The sequence below is a fragment of the Galleria mellonella genome, unplaced genomic scaffold, assembly GCF_026898425.1.
Source record: "Galleria mellonella isolate WM207_F2 unplaced genomic scaffold, CSIRO_AGI_GalMel_v1 utg65, whole genome shotgun sequence".
Lineage (NCBI taxonomy): Eukaryota > Metazoa > Arthropoda > Insecta > Lepidoptera > Pyralidae > Galleria > Galleria mellonella.
Window position 1 is genome coordinate 3481911 of NW_026442138.1, and position 24785 is coordinate 3506695.

Below are 24785 nucleotides of genomic sequence, written 5' to 3' on the forward strand. Positions count from 1 at the left end.
CCTTAATGGCCGATCAAGTGGATACTTGAAATATTTAATAACATTAAACTATGGTACTTGTTTTATACTTATTTGCATATTGAATATATCATTTAATTACCATAAATAGACAATACTAGAAAAATAATATCCGACTAATGCTGACCTCGCTATGGCATGCCATTATTATTAACTAACTCCCCGCGCCGACTTCGCACGCGTGTACATTCTTTAACCTTAAGTACGATATTTCTAACATCTTCTTTTAATTTTTTCCCTTGTCCTTTCTATTACAAACACAACAAAAAAGTATTAGGTAATATATATATTTAGAGGGGAATGGGATTGTTAGTAATAGAGACTGAGAATCCCATTGCTAGCAATATACCCAACCAGGTCGACCTCCTAGCGGTTCCCCTTGGAAACTATCATGGTTAATTCCTGATGAATTCATCATGATGGGCTAACTGGCCTGTTTTTATTTCATCGATCACCCTTCACTGGTACTCCACCAGCGTATACCGGTAGCGCAGGTGGAACTGTCATTCCATTTTCATCCATCAAAAAAAAAATTAGTAGTAGCCTGCCAAAGATATTAGAAGCGGCTCAGAAATATCTAGATCGGGTTAAATACATTTATTATAACTTTGTATGTTAGCACACTAGATTTATAACATTGATTTGGCTTTTGCTGTAATAATGTTATAATTATTTTAATAAATAAATAAATATAATAATAAATACCTAAAATTACATACATTTTATTGGGGGACAAAAGGATAATTCATAATGAAGTCGAACAGCTCTACTGCTATACTCTATCGAGGGGAAAGGGACTGCTAGTAATGGGATCTAAAAATCCTATTGCTAGCAATATACCTTATCTAGTCGACCTCCACGTGGCTTCTCCTGGATAGGTAACTACTGCACCCGTACGAAGCCGGGGCAGGTCGCTAGTTTTTAATAAGATTAAAATAGAACACAAATTCATCCTACAGTCATAATAATTCTTCTATGAATATATCATAGAAAAAAAACATACTTTTATAAAGTTGAATTTATGAATAGGTAATTATTAATCTTGACTCTGTTTTTTTTATATATTTCGATGTATAATATTAAACATGTTGGCGATATATAATTTGATCGATAAGCCGGCATATATAAATATGATAAAATACGTTTAATATCGTCATTTGATTTGTTCTTTTGTGCGGTGGCTGTGGTTGTGATAATGATCTGATGATGAGGTGCAAAATAGTGTTAGTGATAACCGCATTTGGACTATTAAACGGATGTGCGGCGGAATTAGTGCAAGATGGCCGATGCGAAGACATCGCTGGAATTTCTTGGGACCTAGAACAAGTAATGTTGTTTTAGTACTAGCTCAAATTTTGCTCTTGTGGATTGGGGCAAATATATTATGCTCCGCATATTAAAAAGTACGACTGCTCTACCGAAATCGAACTAATTTCGAAAAAATTATAGCCTGTATCATATATGATAGTATTTTTATGCAACTTAGAATGGCAAACAAGCTGACGGCCCACCTGATGGAAAGTGGTAACCGTCGCCTATAGACATGAGCAGTACCATGGACATACTGTTTCGCCGATGATACCCCTCCATGCGCTGCCATTCCTGAGGACTCAAGTGTTATTCCACTGTACCCTAGTCTAGATAGAGTTAAATTATTATTTTGTCCAAGGCATCTATAACCAACTATTGACTACAACGATCATCATCATCATATCACCCGTTTATCTGGCGTGTAGACCCAGCACAGAATAGACCACCCCTTCCTTTCCCATATGTATCGTAAGAAGCGACTAAGAGAGGGTAAGGAATGAACAGCTGCGTCCCATTTAAAACATCTCGAAAAACCTGAGCGACCAAACCTAACCTGCCAAGCATGACAACTACTAACAAATCCACCCAAGGGGTGGGCTAATGTTCAGCAGTGGACACTTAAAGGCTGATATGGTGATGATATCAGTCGTGAACTGTCATCACTGCTGAACATAGGCATATATATATGTGTATATGTGTATATATATATATATATATATATACACATATACACATATATATATAATTCTCGTGTCACGGTGTTTGTTACCAAACTCCTCCGAAACGGCTTTACCGATTTTTATGAAATTTTGTATGCATATTGGGTAGGTCTGAGAATCGGTGAACATCTTACCCTTACTTACCTCTTACCCTTATTATTGAGAGGTACGAAAAATTCGTACCTCTCAATGATAAGGGTGACCCACCTCTAAATATTTTTTTTATTTTTTTTGACAATTTTTTTTTTTATTTTTATTTTATTATGATTTAGCATTAAATAATACATATAACCTTAAATTTTCACCGTTTTACAATCAACACCTGTTTGTTAATCGCGATTTTTATATGCCGCAATTGGGGTGACAATCAAATATAGTAATTGTAGTACGATATATTTGTATGTATAGTTCTAGAAATAATGTATATATATATATATATATATATATATATATATATATATATATATATATATATATATATATATATATATATATATATATATATAATAGTGAGTAGGGGTATGTATATTACATGTATTACGTCTCCATATTTAGAAATAATAGGGTCTTCATCGTGCCTCCAATCAAACTATTTATAATTACTCCTCTCCATCCAAAGGTTGCCTGGAAGAGATCGCTCTTAGCGATAAGGTCGCCCATTGTTTTTTCATAGTGATTATTTCTTGTAATTGTTTATATCTAGAATAAGTTTACTATTGTAATCTTTTGGAGGAAACAATAAAGAGTATCTATCTATCTATTTATAGGCCTCCCCTATAAGGGGTCTTTTTCCCTAGACACACTGCGACTCTAGCAATAATTATCTTATAAATGTAATGAAAAGTTATTACAAAACTTATACGCGTACAAAATCGCCGACGTAACTAATAGATCATAGGTACATGTTCATATCGTCAACATTAAATACTTATTATCTATCAGATAATTGTTCCCCTTATCTATGCGCTTCCTTTGACGTCCACTAACCAATACGATATTCATATAAAACTACCAAAAAAACAATATTTCATTTAACCATTTACCAGAGGGAAACTTTGTACAAAAGTCGTTCGCTTGGACAACTCTGTCCCGTTTGTGTTTCTGCCGTGTAGCAGTTGTGTTTGCATGGCTGTGTTTTGATTTGAAGGGTGGGATATGTCAGTGAATTTACAGGGTACAGAGGAATTACATCTGAGTCCTCAGGAACGGCAACGCGTGGAGAGTATCATGGGCGAAACAATATACTCTGTTATGTCCGTGGTACTGTTCATGTCTATAGGCGACGGTTACCATTTTACATCAGGTGGGCCGTCAGCTTGTTTGCCATTCTAAGTTGCATTAACCTAGCGTTTTTTGAAAGCTGAATTAATTAAGTATTTTCATATGCACATCGAAAACACGACAAAAGATAAATTTCCAATAAAAATTAATAACTTTACATACATACATACATACCTCTTTCGCTTCTTCCACATTCATCAAAATAAATAAATGCGAAAGTGTGCAACGATGGATAGGTGGATTGAATGTTTGTTACTTTTTTACGTAAAAATTAATAAACAGATTTGAATGAAATTTAGTACACAGATAGGTTATATTCTAAATTAGCACATAGGATATTTTATATACTAATTCAAACAGGCGAAGTTGCGGAATACAGCTAGTAAATAAATAAATCATTATATATACTATTATTTACGACAGTGAAAACGAAACGAGCTGAAACGCCTAAACGAATAAATCATTGACCCGTCTATAAGACAGTTTGCTAATGTCCAATCGTACCTGCATAGTATAAATAAAGGAATCAATTAATTATACCGATTGAAATTTTAGATTTATTATTATTTTTAATTTTGTAACAGTTTCTGTGATAATTTTAATAGAACGTGGTTACTTTTCATTAAATTCTCTTTTGATTTTATACTATTACTATTCATATGAGGGTGACGCCCTCTGGTGTTAAAAGTTAAGTAATAATAAGAGTATTTTATTAGCTGTTTTCTACAAGTTTTTCCGTATAAATCAGTAAATACATAAATTACCCTATGTGTTAGGATATAACCTACTCGTGTACCAAATTCCATTAAAATGCTTTCAGTAATTTTGCGTGGTAAAATATCAGATATTCATCCATCCATTTACTTTATTATAATAATAGGATTCAAATCTCAAAAATAAAGACACGCAGTAGCGTGTCTGGCCAAGTTCAAATAAAAAAGAAATGGCGACGCATAAGCTTAATTACAAGCATTTTCGAATAGTCGTTTTCTTATGATCCTACCACCCATTCGAAATTTAATTTCAACTAAGAATGGGCAAAAAACTCAACTGTTATTTTTTTATTAACAAAAGTTAAATTTACCATTATAAATTTGTTGTTAGACCTCTTCTGGCATGACTCAACGGACGACAATGTTACGTGCCTATAAATATACAAAGCACAAAACAAATGACAATCACTTTGATATTATCAAAATACGAATTTAAAATAGGCTTCAACTCAGGCTGTGATTTGATCCTTGGACTACGGTCAAACGTTGATCAATAAATAATAAGTAATACTTAAAGACTACTTAAATACCTATCAAATAATTACAACAAAACAAAAATTCAATCTTTTTTGTTTTCTCTTGTAAAATTTCCATATGTCAATTAGGGGGGAAAGGGACTGTTAGTAATGGAGACTGAGAATCCCATTGCTAGCAATATACCCAACCAGGTCGACTGGAAACTATCATGGTTAATTCCTGATGAATTCATCATGATGGGCTAACTGGCCTGTTTTCATTCTCATCTATCACCCTTCACTGTTGCTCCACCAGCGTATCCTGTTAGCGCAGGCGGGGTTACCACACCATTTTCACCCAACAAAAAAAATATGTCAATTATTATTTGGCAATGACATTTCGCAAATGTCAATATTATAGCATAACATACATATGTATGTTAATACATATAATAAAATGTAACTATAAAATGTCTGCACAAATAGGAGATATTGGAATTATACTGAAGATATCTTGATATGAGATAGCGATCTTAATAAGTTATAACAATATTTTTTTTATCTATATATCTATCTATATTTTTGTTCTGGCATCACGTAAAACTTACTACGTGTAAACCAAACTGGATGCAATATTCATAATTATGTGGTTTCTACATAGAACTGGTTATCCCTTCCTTTCCCATGATTTTTAACCGACTACAACAAATGTTTTTTTTTTTTGTATTTTTATATGTATCCGTCACTGATATACAAACTAAAAAAACACAATTAAAGATTAAAAACGGCAGAAAAAATAAGGCACGTGCAACTAAATTAAACAGTCACTAGTTGTGTACCGCGGCGTCGCCCGCTCAAATCGGTACATAAAGTATCCTTCGTGCTAAGTTAAAATATAAGTTACTCGTTTACCAAATTTCATTAAAATCTGTTCAGTCGTTTTAACGTGAAAGAGTAACGAATACCATCAGTAACATAAATGATCCAACCATCCTTACGAATTACCTATTTATTTCATTTATCATATGTATACTTTAATATTAAAAGGTCTGGATTTCTTCAGTCTATTGTATGTGCCGAAATATTCACAAAAAAAAACCTAGTAAGTAATTTAGAAATTTTCTTGTTTTTTTTTTTACTTCTCGCGATTTTTCGCACAGATAATATAATACTGTACTAGTCGTTATGGGGAAAGACACAAGACACATTTTGATAAGGTTAGGTATTAAAAAAAATTAGTCACTTTTATCGATTTGTCACGTTTCAAACCAAAATACGTATTTTTTTAATACTCATAAATAAAATAATTTCTTACACGTTAAAATTATAACGTTTTAAAAAATTGGAATACTTAACATTGTGTGTTATTCAATTGAAATTTTTTAAACATAAATTCCATCATATGTGTATATTGTTTTATACAACTTAGAATGGCAAACAAGCTGACGGCCCACCTGATGGAAAGTGGTAACCGTCGCCTATAGACATAAACAGTACAATGGACATAACAGAGTATACTGTTTCGCCCATGATACCTCCCATGCGTTGCCATTCCTGAGGACTCAGGTGTTATTCCTCTGTACCCAGTAAATTCACGCCATATCCCACCCTTCAAACGCTTTACGGTTGAAACACGAATGGGACAGAGGTACCCAAGCAATCGATTTTATACAAAGTCTCCCTCTGGTAAAATCTGGTATTACTAATGTCTTTATTTATTCAATAACATTTAATAATTTAATTCTATTTTAATGTTTCACAAATACAAAGCATGCTGTGGTTGCCACTAAATGTAAGGACAGTTGACCTTAAGCCTTAATATGTACTAGTGTACTGTGATCCTATAAATAAATAAATAAATGTAAGCACTAAAATTTATTAAAGATCACTATCTTACAAAGTCAAAGATGTCACATGAAAGTCGCACTGTTTTTATGTATTTTGACATTAAAAATACATAAATATAAATCTGATAACATTTAGAACTATCACAGATTTTAATTAATAAAATTTATGCAAATTTTATTTCTATAAACTTTATAAGCTATCAATAGACGGCAATTAAAATCTATTTTATACCTAATGGTGTTCTAGTCTAGTCTAGATATTTTTATATTAATTGATATATACCATAATATTATTATACCAAATATTCAAAGGTAGCCTTAAGTAACTTGTTACTTTATTGCCTCAGAAGTCAAATCCATGTTCTACAGGTGAAATTGAATTTAAATAAAAAAAATTTTCCAATAAAATAAATACGAGTCGAAAAGTAACGAAAAATATTTTACTGTCAAGTCAATATTTATCGAATCATCGTAGAATCAGTCGAATATTAATTAAAAAATATCACATTATACTTTTGATCCCATGACCTTAATAATAATCAAAACAGTAATTTCGATATCAAATAAACCGCAAATCAAAAGTCTTTTCAGATATATTTTTGTATGTTCCAGGCTCGATACAAAAGTCGTCTGCTTGGATACCGATGCCGCATTCATGTTTCTGTCGTAAAGTAGTAGTTGACTGTATTTTGATTTAGGTATGGCAAGTTCGAAGTGGGATATTGCAGTTACTGAGTGCGGAGACATAACACCATTGTCCTCAGGAATGGCAACGTATGGAAAGTATCATGGGTAATACAATACCTATATTATCTGTGATATCCATAGTGCTCTTCATGTCTATAGGTAACGGTCACTACTTTCCATCAGGTCATCGTCAGCCGTCAACTTCCTTGTCTTTCAAATTTATCATAAAGAAAACTATATCACAATATAAGTAATAGTACTAAAGTCTTCACAAATTTGGAACCTCGGCGACTTTTGACATTAAATATTTTCATTTCTTTCCAGTTTTCCGAGAATTTCTGGACGGTAACACGTCAGCTAGGAGACCCAGCTAAAGATTGTTCCAAAATAAAAATTAATGTAGATAATGAATCTAATACAGCCACGATTAAAAATGAAGCTGTCGTGGAAAATTTCTACTTGGAAGAAAATGGCATAATTACACCCCAAGATGGTACAAACAAAGCAACAGTAACTTGGGATCACACCGATGAAGGTAAATTTTTGTAGAGTAATGTTATACCGAGGAAGGATTTGATTTTTTTGTATGAGTACGTTTGTTTATAATAGATGAAATAAAAAACTACTAACTGATTTTAATTATTTCTTCACTTATAGAAAGCTACATTATCAGCGACTACATAGACTGTATTTTATTTTCATAATAACCATGGAATACCGGAGTAAACATGTAGATAGTGATATTCGTCCAGAACTTAAAATATTTACGGTAATTGGGCGAGAGAAAAGTTACTGGGCTAGTAGATCGAGGATATCTTCGTCGTACTTCATTTCATCTTTCATTTAAGAGTTTCCTCTTGTCGGTGCAACTAATTCATGCATCTTCCTCCAGCTAGCTCTATCCCAGGCCATATCCTTTATCTCGTCGTACTTACAATGATCAAATTGGTATAAGTGCACTATCACCACCAATCGCCTGGTTTTCAAACTAGGATACTCTCTGTTATGGAAAACCAGGCAACAAAACCCTCGAGCACAATCAAGAACTTCCGAACTCGAACCAATTTAGTAAAGTTTTTTTCCTAAATTGTTCCGATATCATTGTTGCTACCGCTCCGTCACGGAGCTTGTCACTGTCTTAAAGAAATATGAAATTAGATTTTTGTTAACAGTTTACTTCTAATAGTCCTACATCGATGTATTATGACGAGGTATATGAACACGGAGAAAGCCCGGACAATATAAATACTATATATGGATAGAAGTAAATTTTTCTTATGGAAAACAAATGGAGAAAAAATAAACTTGTATTAATGTTAAAAAAATAACTTGAAATAGCAAGAGAGCTGATGATCCATATAGAGGAAAGAGGGTACTAGTGTCCACCGATATAAAGAACAAAATGGACATCCCTGAATACATTGCCATGATAATGGGATCCCTCATACATTGCTATTCCCGAGGACTAAGATGTTATACTTCCATACGCTGCCATATCCCACCCTTCAAATAGAAACACAGTCATATAAGCACAGCTTCTTCACAGTAAAGGAATAGATACATTGTCTTTAGACATTAACAATAATGCACGTAACAGAATTTATTGTAATGACACGGGTATTGCTATTCCTAAAAACTAATATGTTATATCTCTGTACCGTGTAAATTCACTACCATAACCCACCCTTCAAACTAAAACACAGCCATGCAGACACAACTGCTTTACAGTAGAAACACGAGATAGAGGTACCTAAGCAAACGACTTTTATACACAAACAGTGGAAGATCTCTCGTAAACTTATTTACGAAATCCTAATTGAAAATGCAAATATATATCTGCTTATTACAGTTCTGGACCTAGTCGTATTAAATATAGCGCCCGTTTTCGCTGTAGTCTCTAACTGTAGACCTGTGGATGACTCGAGAAGAGCAAGTAAGTTAATTTATATTTAACATTTTATACAACTTCTGCTTAACGCTTTTTGTCTGCTTTTGGTGTGCATAGATTTTAGAAGTAAAAAAAGTCATTGACCACTTTTCGAAAAAACAACTGTAAAAACTGAATCTAATTTAGAGCAGTACTTTTTGCATTATTCCAAAACAAACATATAGATAGACAAACGAAATTTTTAAAAATATTGTTTTTTCTTTTATTTTCACTTCTATTGGTCTTAGTAATTTGTATATGTTTATAATATTATTCAACATGATATTTACTATTATTTCAATTTATATTAATAGGTAATTTTTTTTTTATGTAATGTATGTTCGTTACCACTACTCTCAAACGCTTTTTTTGTTTTTACCGAATGATTAGCTAGTAGAGAATGCGATACGGCATTTGTACAAATTTTATTGTACAATAAAAAATAAATAAATCAAAATGTTAAAACTTCTCATATCAATTTCCCCTAAATAATCAATATACTGATATTGTCTAATTACATTTTTATTATAGAATAGAATAGAATAGAATTTTATTGCTAACTGTGTACATACATATAGCAGTCACTATTGCTTTGAATTTGACATCAGTATCAACAGTTATACCCTATCGGGTATAACTGTATAGTTATATTAATAAGACAATTAAAATCTTCCAAGATAATACAATACAAACATTGAATTATATTTGGCATATTTTAATTAACATTTTTTAAATGATATGTACTTTTTCTATTTACAGTAAGCATTTGGCAACTTCAAAAACCAGATACAAATTTAACCAATGCTATGATAAGTATTATCAATACAACACTTGTAAGAGAATTCGGAATTCAAATTGGTCATCTTCAATTATTGGACCATTCAGAGAACGCGTGTTATCAACTACCAAAGATTCCAGCTGGTCAGCCTGTTATATTGCCATTAAAGTGCAAGAAAGATACGCCGGCTGTACAGAACTTCGATATTTTAAAGGTATATAATTTTTTTTATACAACTTAGAATGGCAAACAAGCTGACGGCCCACCTAATGGAAAGTGGTAACCGTCGCCTATAGACATGAGCAGTACCATGGACATAACAGAGTATACTGCTTCCCCCATGATACCCCCCATGCGTTGCCATTCCCGAGGACTCAAGTGTTATTCCTCTGTACCCTGTAAATTCACGCCATATCCCAACCTTCAAACCGAAACACAGCCATGCAAACACAACTGCTTTACGATTGAAACACGAATGAGACAGAGGTACCCAAGCAAACGACTTTTGTACTAAAAATTTAATAAATTAAGATCATTCACAACGAACCTCTTCTTTCCATGGAGGTCGTAAGAGGCGACTAAAGAAATTTAATGGTCGAGGGATGAGCTACAGCGTTCCTCTTAAAACATCAAAAAAGGCTAACTTTGGTTGCCAAACCGTATGCCAAGCGTGGCAACTACTGGCAAACCCCTCCCTTTTGTAAGAGGCCTACGTTTAACACCAAAATAGTAGACGGCTGATATGATGACGATGATGATAATGTACACTATATTCTATATTCACTGTATTCTACTGTCTCAAATTCCGCATAACCCGTTAATATAAACATTTGTTTTATCAACCGACTTCAAAAGTGAGGAAGTTCTCAATTTAGTAGTATTATTTTTTCTCAAACATGCTTGGAAATGTGAGCATTATTTTGACAATCTTTTTCGAGATAAATCAAAATTGCCGTACTGGCCAGATACATGCGGGCAGCGGCCGGCAAAAGTTGTATGAAAATCCATATCTGTCGTGTTTTGTGGCCAGATAAATTACTATGTAAACTCATATCTGTCCTGTAATTTAAAAATGGAAAGACCTTTTACTTAGAAACATGGCTACCAAGGAGGTAACTAATAAAAGGTTTTATTTAAATTTCGAACTGGCATGCAAATAGAAAGCTGTTTATTGAAAAAAAAAACAAAAGTACATTATGGCGCGTGAAAAAATATTATTGTTCATTGATCTTAAAAAGTAAAATTGTGTTTTTGATTTCTACGCATTGTTTGAGAAAAGCACTATACAAGCCTTGTCCACAACTAGGCATTGATGGACTCACGTATGTGTGCCTCGGCTACGCTTCGGCCCACATTTGCACGTTCGTCCATCAATGCCTCAGTTTGCTGGCCACTGCAGTAATGTACTATTATGTGTACTTCTTCTATCAATTGTAAACAGACTTGGAAAACATTTTATCTAAAAGGATATATATGTACCTACAGATTTAGTCCCATAGAAGTTTTATAAAAATCGGTTTTTTATTTTAGTTTAGTAAATCAAAACCACTAGTCTTGCCATAATGAAGTCGGTTTTTTTGTTGTGGAACACAATTTAATTATAGTTAATTCCGTATTATTTTGTAGCGATTGAAGAAAATGTACAAACACTTTCTTAAAATAAAAAAATAAACTTTTTACAGTTTCTCGGATCTTGGCACGAAATTGCCAGTTACTATTCAGAGCACGTGGTTGGTACTTGCGCAAGAGCTGAATACACCCTCGGCGATGATGGAATAGTGAACGTACTAAATAACTACGTAGTTAGTCAAGGTCTAACCACTACGTCTGGTAATGCAACAGTTATTGATGAAAACAACAGTGGAAAGCTAAGGGTTACTTTAGAAGTTACACCAGGAGGTAAAGGATTACATATAGCTTTTATATCATATCCTTAGTAATAAATGTTAAAAATCAATCAACTCCCCTCGTGTTGCAAGTGTTAATGGGCGATGGTAGCCGCTTCCCATCAGGTGGACCGTCTACTGATTTTCCTCCCTAACAATAATTAAAATAAGTTTTTTTTATGGAACTTAGAATAGCAAACAAGCTGACGGCCCATGGAACGGCCCAAGCCACGGCTAATAAAAAGCGATAACCGTCGCCTATAGACATAAGCAGTACCATGGGCATAACAGAGTACACTGTTTCGCCCATGATACCCCCATGTGCTGCCATTCCTGAGGATTCAAGTGTTATTCCTCTGTACCCTGTAAATTCACGCCATATCCCAACCTTCAAACCGAAACACAGCCATGCAAACACAACTGTTTCACGGTAGAAATACGAATGGATCAGAGATGCCCAAACAAAAGACTTTTGTACAAAGTCTCTCTCTATAAAATATATTATATGTTTGTATGATTGTTACATCTTAGTATAATAACGGCTTAACCAATCCCTATGAAATTTGGTATACAGTTAATATATGGGTTCAAGAAGAAGCTAGGCTATACTATTTATCTTGGTCAGTGGACATATCTCGGTCAGGTGGTCTAAGGCGCGAATCAAATCAAATCAAAATCAAATCATATTTATTCGCTTGCTACATGGTACAATAAGAAGTTACATATATAAGTAGGTAGACAGCATACAGCATCCCGTAGAGATATGCAAATATTAAACTAGTAAAGTAGTTTAGTTTCTGCAGGCAGGTGGCCGGTCGTAAAACTAAAAACCCAGTCATTTTGTAATTTGGATAAAATCATATTACGCCGACCCCAAATGATTGGAATAAGGGTAGGAAGATGATGATGTTATCACCTGTATCTTTTTTTATTGTTTTGTTGGTGTCAATTTTGTTAATATGTAATCGATGACAAGAGAATGTTGTGTACATCTGTAATTGGTGTAAATGCAAGATGCAAGCCCTGTATATCAATTAAAATTAATGCCTGTATTTACACTGTTGATGTACCTTTTAAAATAAATAAATAAATCTCCAAGGCCTAGAAGCCGCTGCTAACCCGCCTGCCAAGCGTGGCAACTACTGGCCACATTATACTTTCTACATTATATTACAATTATAAAGTCCAAACGTTATTCAAATTACAGTATTCTTTATGTCAAATTGTCATATAAAATGATGGTTATTATATTTTAAATAATCTTTAATACACAGTACATAGTTTTAGTAATCGAATAAAAGCTAGTTACATATACTTGATCCACATTACCTACTTACAAACAGGTGGGATGTAGATACTTTAACTTCTATAAGCATTGATTTACGCTACCGGGGTACCAGTGAGAGATGTTGTGAAATCAATTGACCTCTAAGATTGAATGCACCATTCGTGATTATGAAGGGTGCCGCGTGGAAGTCCACTTAATGCTTTATATACAAACCGTATAGATACTTTCATATTCTCAAGGAGAAGAAGAAAACCCTTTAAGGGATAAGACCGCCTGAGTATTTTTTGTTATGATCCTTATATCTGTGTTAAAAGTGAATGTACCAAAGCATATAAATAAATGTTTATACAATTTATTTATAAAACATATATTTAATTCAAAATTTTATTTTTTCAGAAAATGTGACACGTGATATCTTGATCCGAGCGACGGACTATGAAAATTATGCGATTTTATATAGTTGTGACGATCTGCCAGATGATAAATCTAGAGGTAATTTAAATGGTTTTTAATAATAAATAAAAAAATAAAGTTTATGTTTTAATTGTAATGTTAATCAACTACAATTAATGGTCTGGATGAATGGACCCTAATGACGGACAATAAAACGTTATCATCATATTTATATAGACACGAATAATTGGTGATACAAGTTTTTTTTTAAATGAATGATAAGGGAATGATGACTCCTTCTGCACTATCGGTATACACTGGCGGAGCACTAATGACAAAGAATAGGTGAGGATGAAAGCAGATCAGTTGGCCTATCATAATGAATTCAAAAAAATTATGATACCGGTTATACTTTACAAATGCTTCTTTTGCCAGTTGTTAAGACATACTCTAAAGAAAGAAAGAAAAAAGACAAACTCTACACGTACACATTCATTTAAAAATAAGCCACTAAATAAAAATTCAAAATTTTGTAATATTAGTTTACAGCTGGATATTAAGCAAGTCTCCTAGTCTATCTGAAAGCTCACAACGGGCTGTGAACGAAGTCATCAACTCCCAACTGGACCTAAACAATGCTTACTACCAGGAAACACCGCGAACTGATGATGACTGCTTCTACTACCCCGAAGCAAACCCAGGAGAACCTGTTATATTCAGAGGGCAATGTGACGATGTCCCTGTTATGCCAAACTTCGAACCTAATAGAGTATGTATTTACTTCTATTAATAGATGTAGATAAAGAGATTCTTAGTAATGAAAGCTTAAAGCCCCATTACTAGAAATATAATATAATTTTAGATTATATAGATAGAGTGTCTCCATAAAAATGCTTTGAAAAAAACAGGTCAATTTTCTCGTACAATTTTGCGTGATAAACAGTTATGAGTGATTTCTTTATAACTTCTATTTTTTTGTTGTCTTATAATTTTTGCATCTTTTTAATACATAAACACTCATTTTATTTATTAAATAATACATCAAAATACATTTTATACGTACAAAAAAAAGGAGTCAGCTTGATTTTTTGATTTGACATTTAGATCTAAATATGACATGAAATGATGATGACAAAAATCAAAACCCAGCCTTAACCTTCAATTTCTCAAATTTATGTTTGGATGAAGCCATCGTTCGGTAAACCACGTTAGAAAACTTCGTGCACAAATAAGACACACTATAATATATAGTAGTGACTATTATACATATCTAAAATTACATGGTATTTAATTAAACCCGCCCATAAAGGACTCATACCATACACTGAATTGCCATTCCTGAGGACTATTGTGTTCTGCCACCATAATCCTTAAGTATGGCAACACATATTATTACGCGGTCAAAGTGAAACACACATAAAAGCTGCTTCACAACAGAAACACGAATAGGGCAAAGGTTACCCAAGCAGATTATTTTTAAACAAAGTTTTCCTCTGGTATTATAATCTAATTCTTTAGAGATTGAAGTCTCTTTTTAACTAATACTAAATTCCAGTACTTACACATTTGTTCACAGTATCTCGGACTATGGCATAATATAGAATCATACGCATCCAAATTCCAAACCGGTACCTGTAGCAATGCGTATTACTCAGCTGAAGCTGATAATGGGGAAATAGGCGTGTTCAACACTCAAGTGATCAACCAAACTCTAGACACCATAAACGGGATCGCATCTGTGCCTGACCCTGAGGAACCGGCGAAATTTGTAGTTTCATTTCCAGTTGAGGACGGTAAGTTTCTGATAAAACACTTTTTTATTAACTGAGGCTGAAATATATTCTCAGTTTTTCTCTTTTGTTTTTAAATAAGTCTGTATTTAGGTTGAGTATGTTTTTTTATCCCACCTGTGCTATCGGAATACGCTGACAGGGTACCAAGTGAGGGCATTATGGGTGAAGATGTCTTAATCAAATCAGTTAGTGGCCTATCGTGATAAAATCAAGAATAACTAATCACAATGGTTTCCAGAGTAAACCGCGTGTAGGTCAACGTATTAGAGTTGCTAACAATAGAATTTAGAGTTCCCAGTACTAACAATTCCTCCTAGTCCTAAATCCCTAGATGTGTGTTCAAGTCCTGTGTTGACTTCACTCTTTAATAGGCAGAAAAAACTTCAGCCTATTGAAGTCTACACTTATTTTATGAGTGGGTTTTGGCTTGAAGGGTGGGATACGATAGTGAAATTATAGAATACATAATACCTGAGTCCTTAAAATGACAACATATAACAGTCACAGTATATTCTGTGATATCTTCAAATCTGTTCATGTTTGCAAGCAATGGTTACCACTTTCCATCAGATAGATCGTCAACTTGTTTGCCATTCCCAGATGCTTAAAAAATCACTTTATATCATCATAATTATATATTATTTTTTTGGAATATCTAAAATTACTCGGAGTAGAAATAAATGAAGTTTTTGACAATCTACCTTAATTGTTTTTAGCATCTCGTCTGTAACTTCTGTATCTGCTTCTCAATAATATATGTAAAATATTCTTTCCAAATTTTTAGGATTTATATCGATAGACTATTGGGTATTGGACACCGACTATGAGACTTACGCACTTGTGTACTCCTGTATTAATGCCGAAAATAATGAAAGATATGGTAAGCAACTAGTTACTTTATCTTAGTTTTACCTATTTATATGTGCTGACAAATCAAAATTATTGACAATGTTATAAGGGAGCACGCTAATATTACATCGAATATATATAACATCGAAGAAACATAAATTTCTTCGATGTTTCATTTTCAGAGAAACATTAAGTCGACAAACAATAAAAAGTCATAAAATGACTAGCTGAGCTTAAACTAACTTGGCATAACATTATTATGAAAGCTTATAATACAGTACACACAAAATGTTATCTATCTATCCTATTTAAGAGCTGCACTCTTGTCGGTGAAGCTCTAGCCACTCACTACAATTTTCGGCGAGTCTCGATACGAAACGACACAAAATGCTATACATCTCTTTATATCTGTTATACATGTCTTATTAGTTATTTTTTTTTTTATTAATATTATTACAGTATTCAGTTGGAAACTGAGCAAAACAAAATCACTGTCCGAAGAGGCAAAACAAAAAATTGATAAAATAATTGAAAAAGTTCCCGTGTTAGACCAAAAGTACTATGAACCTATTAATCAGAGTAGGGAAGGATGCTTCTATTTCCCTGATCCAGTACCAGGAAAACCGGTAGTCTTCCCTGGCCAGTGTGATGAAGATTTAGCTGTACCAAGTTTGAATTTGACAAGAGTGAGTAATCTATTCATAGAAGCATAGTAACATTATCTTTTGTCTATTATTTTATTTTATTCTTATGTATGTAAACACAGATGCCAAAATGTATAGTTCCCTCTACACCAACCGTTGCTGAACATACCTACTCCTCCCAATAAGGAGGCTTTTGCCAAAAATTGCCACGCTTGGCAGGTGGGTTGGCCACCACAGTTAGTCGTTTGGTGATGTTTTAAGAGGGACGCTGATGCCCATTCCTAAAACATAAATTTCCCTTAGTCGCATCTTACAACACCTTTGGGAAAGGAAGGAGTATCCCCTAATATGCCGAGACCACATGGCAATGAATGTGGTGGACCATTTACTACCCAGTGTAATCCAGTGTAATCCCAGCATAGAATGGACAGACATCGAATGCATAATTACTACTCAATAAATGTGAGAAAATTGTATTGTGATATTAAGTAGTAAATTATTGCAGGCGTTCGTAAACTACAGTAACCGCTTAACATCAGGCGGACTGTATGCTTATTTGCTACCTCAATAATATAAAAATAATACGACTATAATTTTTAATCGAGTTACTGGCAACACTTTTGCTGCTATTTGACTGGCTGTTTTTTTTTTGTTAAGTAGCCATTTTTAAGAAACATTTTTAATACAAATTCTCCCTAGATATACAATATGGCTTTCGATTATATAACATTTTTAATTCTTCTCAGTTTAATGGCACATGGTACGAGGTAGAAGCATACCCGATAGACCAACGAAGTGGGCATTGCATTCACCATGAGTACACAGCTGGATCAGAGAATACATTGAATCTACAATCGGAACAAATTGAGGATCAAAACTTGACAATTGCCACGGGCACTGTGACAGCCGATACGCAAAATAGTGGACGATTAACAATCTCCCTTACAAATAACAAAGGCGGTATGTTATTAATTATTATTATATTTATTTTGCTTTGACAAAGTACAAACGAATCTATTTATGTTTTACACTTTCTGTTTTAACATTTTTATTTCATTTTATTCCAATACACACATAATCTATATTCTTATCCAAACGTCATTTTTTTATCCATCTCTTTTTTTACTCTATAATTTATATTTTAATCTATTGTCTATTATTAATGTTGCCATATATATAAAAAGAATAATTGTAGAAACTACTAAATAACTATTAAATCTAACATTCACTGATGCCATTATATTTTCACCGTAAAAAAAAATATGTCCAGCGGGATAAAAGAAAAAATAAAACAACTTAAAAAAAGTCATAATTCAGCTTCAGTTCCTAAGAAGGTTTGTAAGAAAATTGGAATAACAAACAAAATTAGAAAAATATTGCGGCATAACGTTCAAAACTTATTATAAAATTTATCGTTTACCTATCAATTTAGTATCATTATCAATTATTTCTATAAAATGATACTATTTCTGTATGTTGATTCTAAATAATTTATTTTAATTTTTTTAATTATTATTGTTATTTTTACAGAAATAGTGAATATCCCCTTCTGGATTATCAGTACCGACTATGATAATTACGCATTAGCATACAGTTGTGACAACCGAGATGACGATTTTAGAAATAGTAAGTATGTTACTTTAACTTAATTTGTTTTATTATGACAGCTTTTAACGGATAGTTAGCGTGGCATCGACTGGCAAAACCCCCTTATGGGGGAGACTTATGTTCAGCAGATCCACTGCTTAGCATGCAGGTTGGCAACCGCGATTAAACTTTGATAATATATTAGAAAGACGCTGCTGCTCTACCTTTAATTGCCCTTCCTTAGACCATCCTTTAGTAGCCTCTTACGATACTCACGAGAAAGGAAGGGGTGGCCCATTCTATGCCTGGACCACACAAATTTATTTATCCTACGCGTAATTGGCACTTAACACATAGCACTTAGTAATGTTTTATCCATTTTTTTGTGTTATTTAGAATAGCAAGCAAGCTATCGGTCTCAATAATAAAAAGTAGCCATTGTTTATAGACATGTTACATGAACAGTATCATAGAATCGTAAATTATATAGATAGAGTATCAAATGTTAAAATCGTGTTAATATTTAGTAAGCTAAATAAACATTTAGCTAGCGAAATTTGACACATATGTATATTTTTTAAACGCGCCATTTTTTTTCAGTGTTGCCAAGTATTGTATTAAATATTTCCCAAATCAGATCGAAGCCTTAAATTTGAATTGGAAACTATATTTTCATTTATATGTATATACATAAATATGCATATACATATTACTTACAAATTAATATACATGTTTTAATTAAAATAGCAGACATTTTAAATGATTTTAAAATTAAAACATAAATCTATACTTATGTGTATCAATATAAATTAAAGTAATCAATAAAGATAAGCATCATTAGGAATCATTACGTACTGTTTATCTTATTCTTACTAATATATTCGTGAGAATTTTATATCGTTATTATTTTTAGATAGATAGATAAAGTATTTAATGCCACCAATAATAGTTAAAAAAGCAACAATAAACAAAAAAAAAATATTTTATATTTCAATTTAACCTTACAATATAATTTCTTCTGTATACTGAGTAGCATATTAGTAGCAAATTTAAAGTTCAATAAATAAATACTTTAATTAGTTTTTAGCTGGAAATTGAGTAGAACGAAGACATTGTCGCCAGAAGCCAATGTTGCGATCAACAACGCAATTTCAACAATTGATGTATTGGGGAACGATTACTACGAAAGCATTGATCAGTCTGATGAGGCCTGCTTCTACCTACCTCACTTGGAACCGGGACAGCCAATTATTCTGCCGGGAAAGTGCGACCCCAATATTCCAGTTGTGCGGGATTTTAACCTATCCATTGTAAGACAATCCTTATGTATATATTAATTAATTGTATTAAAATTAGAAAGTAGCTTTTTGCCGGCTAAACTTAATAAACTAATTCACTTTTACATAGATGGTGTATCAAGATACTAGATTTTAAATTTGACCTTTAGTAACACAATTGTTAAAACATCCAATTTTGGTGCAGTAGTTTTTGCGTAATTCCCGAACCAAAACATAGAGATCGATGAAATAAAAAAAAATATGTGGCATCTATTAGTGTTAATAAGAAGACTTTTATTATTATTATTTTCTCTCTCTCTCTCTCTCTCTCTCTCTCTGAAGTTGAACATAAAAACTGTTTTATCCAAATCAAGTTTTAAAAAGTTATTAAAACAGCATTTATTAACTAAACAAAAACTTGGGTTGGTCGCCTGGTGGCGACTGCTTTCAACATAACAATTATTGTGGTGAATTATTTATATTGTATGTTTAATTAATTAATAAAATATATTTGTTATGCATCATTTATATAAGTATGTATCTATATAATACAATTTTATCTTTGGCTGTTAAGTTGGTTACACAGGTTACACTCTGGGTTTGTTGTACGCGTCCGTGTAGCCTAACTTCAGGCTGCAGGTGAAAATCAGTGCTTTGCTTTTAAGCAAAACCATCACTGAGCTGTAGCCTATTTGGGTCACTGCGACACACTTGGTGAAAACATATTTTATCTTTTGTTGTATATTTTAATAAGTGTTTATAATTTAATTGTATAAACTCATTTGTAAATTTACGTGTGTCATAAATGGCCCAAATAAAAAGTTTATCTATCTTATCTATCTATCTTTATCTTGATACGCCATCTATAAGTAGTATATGTCATTGATATTCATACTATTGCATAAAACCATCCAGGTTTCTTTTCCTTCTGGCTTTAAGCCTAGCCTTAGCCCCAGCTTCAACTCTAGGAACAACTCCAGAGTCACTATTAGGGGATTAAATAAAATAAATATTATTATAAATTAATCCACGCGCACGAAATAGTGAGCAAAAAGCTGTTATGGTTTATGAATAGATAACGTTGTGTTATATGTTTAATTATTTATTTATAACTGGCAAATTATACATATTATTGGGTAGGTAAACTGTAATTCTAAGAGAGGTAATAAGATGCTACCCACATTTATCTATGTTGCACCAAAAGTATCTTTAACATTGCAAATTTAAGTGAGTTTATATTCGATATTATAACGTCTTTTATAAATATTTAAATCAAAGGAAGTTATTTAACTATCCACTGAAATACAGGCTCGGCCTAATTCGGTGGCTAGTTAATCTAACTAAATGAATTTATTATTCAATAAAGACATTTATTATTAATATTATTTATTTATAGTTCCTCGAACGGTGGCGACTCATCGAGAGCTACCCGACGGACTTCCAAACCGGTACCTGCAACGATGCAACGTACACCTTCCTGCCAGACGGTTTGATCCACATATACAACACCCAAGTTATCAACCAGACCTTGGATACGATCAATGGATCCGCCTACCTGATTGATAATGGGAAACTTTACGTCGAATACCCTGGAGGTATGTAGACAAATAGATAATTTAATCGTACCTGCCCCTTTAGTAGATACATAGTACATTTTATATTAACTACCGATGTCGAGCTCATGATTAAGGGTCCCGAACTGATTTCGAAACTAGTCCAACTTCCTTGATCTAATTACATGAAAGTTAAACTGGTAGATATTACATTAAAATATAATTTGTACTTACGAAAGTTTTAGATTCTTAATTCGATTAATTTTTATATATATTTATTATATCATAACTCCGTCAGATCTAAATCGATTTGGAAATTTGTTTTATTTGAAAAGATATTATATTACAGATTAACCTTATAGATTTTTTATCAATATCGGCTCAATAGTTTAATTTTTATACCAAAATAACTTGGTTTGATACACTTGAAGTCGGTTTTTCTTGTAAGACACCATCGTTTTTTATGCAACTTAGAATGTCAAATAAGCTGACGGCCCACTTGATGGAAAGTGGTATCCGTCGCCTATAGACATGAGCATTGAGCAGTACCATGGATATAACATGTTTCGCCCATAATACTCCCATGCGTTGCCATTCCTGAGGACTCGGGTGTTATTACTCTGTACCGTGTAAATTCTTTGTTATATGCCACTCTTCAAACTGAAATACAGCCATGCAAACACGACAGCTTTACGGTTAAAACACGAATAGGACAGAGGTACCCAAGCCAACGATTTTTGTACAAAGTCTCCCTTTAATTATGTGCATTATTTATATTTATAATGTTAAATAATTATGTTAAGTATTAATTCGTCTAATTCATAAATGCACCTCCTACCCTATTTTTCTGTTTGCCCAATGATTGGCATTCAGTGTTAAATCCGCCAAATGTACATACAATAACACTAGTAGGGAACAGTTTAAATGAATGAATAAATATACTTAAATTTGTTTACAATTTCCAAATATTACATTTGAGGGGAAGGAATGATTAGTAATGGGGAGGTTAGTCCCCATTGCTATCTATATACCCTACCAGGTCGGCCTCCACGCAGTTCCCCCTGGAAACCATCGTGATTAATTTATCGTTGAATTCGTCATGGTGGGCTTGCCTTTTCATCTTCACCAATCATCCCTCACTGAGGCCCCGCCAGTGTATACCGATAGCACAGGCGGAGTCATCATTTCATTATCATCCATTAAAAAAAAACTGACTTGCCTTTTCATCCTCACCGTTCATCTTTCACTGGTACCCCGCCAGTGTATACCGATAACGCAGGCGGGGTTACCATGCCATTTTCACCCATTAAAAAAAAATATTACGTTTTTTGTTTGTAATGGATAATCTCAAAAAAAATGTTTAAACAATTTAAAAAATGCTATTACCTATAGAAAATTACATTATCAACAAAGAACTTGGTCTGTATTTTTATTTAATTAAAAAATCTTCCATTTGACCCACACGAAACTGAGGGAGGTCATATAGGAGGTAGATTTCTAAAAAAGTTCTGAAAATTAAAGAAACTTATTTCCTTTTCAGTTCAACCAATGGAATTATGGGTCTTAGACACGGATTATTCGTCGTATGCCCTCATTTACAGTTGCATCGACATAAACGAAAATGAAAGGAGAGGTATTTTTTACTATTTACTATTAATTTCATAGTACTTATATGAAGTTATTTATCTCATAAAAGATATAAGTAAAGTATCTCACTTAATTTAAAATAGTATTACCCCAAATAACATATACAATACTGATCGCAGCAAGGAATTGCTCTCTAAACTTTGCGTTCAACTCTGATTCAAAATACTCAGGTTATGGAATGAACTCATTGAGAACAGGTTACAGCATAGGATTTTTCAAAAAAGGGGTTAAGAGATTTCTTCAGGGTCAGCAATGCGCGCTTAATGCCCCTGGTATTACAGGCTTTCATAAACTACAGTATCGCCTACAGAAGAGAAAGGAATTGTTAATAAAAAGGTTTCACAGCCCCATTTCTAGTAATATACCCTATCAAATCGACCTATGCAGTTTTCCCTTGAAACATCATGGTTAATTCAGGTAAAATCCGTGAGGAATTAAACTATTGTTATTATGAAAATTAATTGACCTGCTTCTGACCTATCTCTCTTACTAATGTCTCGCCAGCAAATACCGATAACGTAAGTGGAGTTACTATGCCATCACCATAACATCGCCTACTGAAATAAGCACATCCCAGAATACACTGTAATGACTATAGCATAGTAGATGCAGGTAACTCGGGTCAGTTCTTTACGGCTCTATGGATGAAGCCTGTTTTCAGCAATGTACAATTAACAGTTGATATAATGATGATGTTGATATAATGATGATGTTGATATAATGATGATGATAATATGAAGAACATAGAACCCTTATGCATTGCCAACCCAGAAAACCTTATAATTTTGCCTTTTTTCAAGTGTGGAGCTGGAAGTTAGGACGCAATACATACCTTTCCAATGACTCTATAAGTTCAATCGACTTGGTAATGAATGGCATAAACGTATTAAACAACCGCTACTTCCAAACTATAAGTCATTCTGCCGACGACTGCTTCTACTTCCCTGTACCAAGCGATGAGCCAGTATTCTTTAGAGGGCAATGTGATGAAACCATACCAGTAGTAACAGATTTTGATCCTGAAGCGGTAAGTATTAGACATACTATCGTTCATGAACTAGAATTCTCGTACATTTCGACTTCATTTGGAAGTATTCTTCAGGAGCTTTTGGCGCTTTGCGCAGCATCTTGCCTCGTACTGCGGGCCGTAGCACGAAACAATTGTCGGAAAGGCCTTTTTTAATGGGAAGTGCACTGAGAAATTGTTCGGATTGATACTTACTGCTGACTTTCACCGCCATACAACCCGCCATAAACTAAAGTTAACCTAACCATCTAGAATGGCGGTCTTGCACCGTGCGTTTTCAAGACACTTTCTTCCACGCACAACCACTCTTTGGAATCAACTTCCAGCAGTAGTATTTCCAAAACGATACGACGTCATAACTTTCAAGAAAATTCCTTTCATCCAACCAAGAAGAAGAATATTCCTTTTTAAAAGGCCGGTACCACACCTATAATGCCTTTGGTCTTGTAGGTGATCATGGGCGACGGTAGTCACTTACCATCAGGTGAGCCGCATTGCCCCCTGTGTTGTAATAAAAAACAACAAAAACACAGTGAGTTCATTAATTTCCCGTTACATTTTTATACAGATAAATGATTCTATTATTATTTTTCTCCAAAATTCACATCTTCCTTTTTAAGGAAGGTAAATGGCAAACTAACCCCTGGCAGAAGCCCTTGTTAATCTCTCTTGTACTGAAACATAGTATATGGCAAGATTACACTAGCCCCCAAATTACTAACAGAGGTTAATTGAAACATTGATTTTACAGTACGCAGGTAAATGGTACGCCATCCAAAGTTACCCATTGGAATTCCAATATGGCACTTGTCTAAGCGCACTGCATACCTTCGACCAAGCGACAAGAAGCTTCGAGATATACAACACCCAAGTTTACCTACAAAGGTTAAATACAATGAATGCAACGGCTGTTCTAGATAGCAATGGTACAGGCAAACTAAATGTCTCATTCCCAGTACCAGGATGTAAGTATTTATTTCTAAAAAGAATGAATAATACAGATAAATTAGATTATATGTTTATAGATAGATAGATAGATAGATAG

General features: G+C 33.4%; 1 protein-coding gene across 1 annotated transcript in view; it reads left to right on the forward strand.

Annotated features, from left to right (window-relative positions):
- The first annotated feature begins 1184 nt into the window (after positions 1-1184).
- Positions 1185-24785, forward strand: part of LOC113519703 (uncharacterized) — a 41034-nt gene continuing 17433 nt past the window's right edge. Inside the window, exons 1-17 of the mRNA XM_026904878.3 lie at positions 1185-1344; positions 7416-7626; positions 8941-9024; positions 9778-10010; positions 11479-11695; positions 13367-13462; positions 13906-14132; positions 14940-15156; positions 15941-16036; positions 16465-16691; positions 17396-17609; positions 18180-18275; positions 19317-19546; positions 20910-21108; positions 22607-22699; positions 23514-23740; positions 24492-24705. Coding sequence (XP_026760679.3) covers positions 1222-1344; positions 7416-7626; positions 8941-9024; positions 9778-10010; positions 11479-11695; positions 13367-13462; positions 13906-14132; positions 14940-15156; positions 15941-16036; positions 16465-16691; positions 17396-17609; positions 18180-18275; positions 19317-19546; positions 20910-21108; positions 22607-22699; positions 23514-23740; positions 24492-24705 — 3004 coding nt within the window. The 5' untranslated portion in view covers positions 1185-1221. The remainder of the gene's footprint in view (positions 1345-7415; positions 7627-8940; positions 9025-9777; positions 10011-11478; positions 11696-13366; positions 13463-13905; positions 14133-14939; positions 15157-15940; positions 16037-16464; positions 16692-17395; positions 17610-18179; positions 18276-19316; positions 19547-20909; positions 21109-22606; positions 22700-23513; positions 23741-24491; positions 24706-24785) is intronic.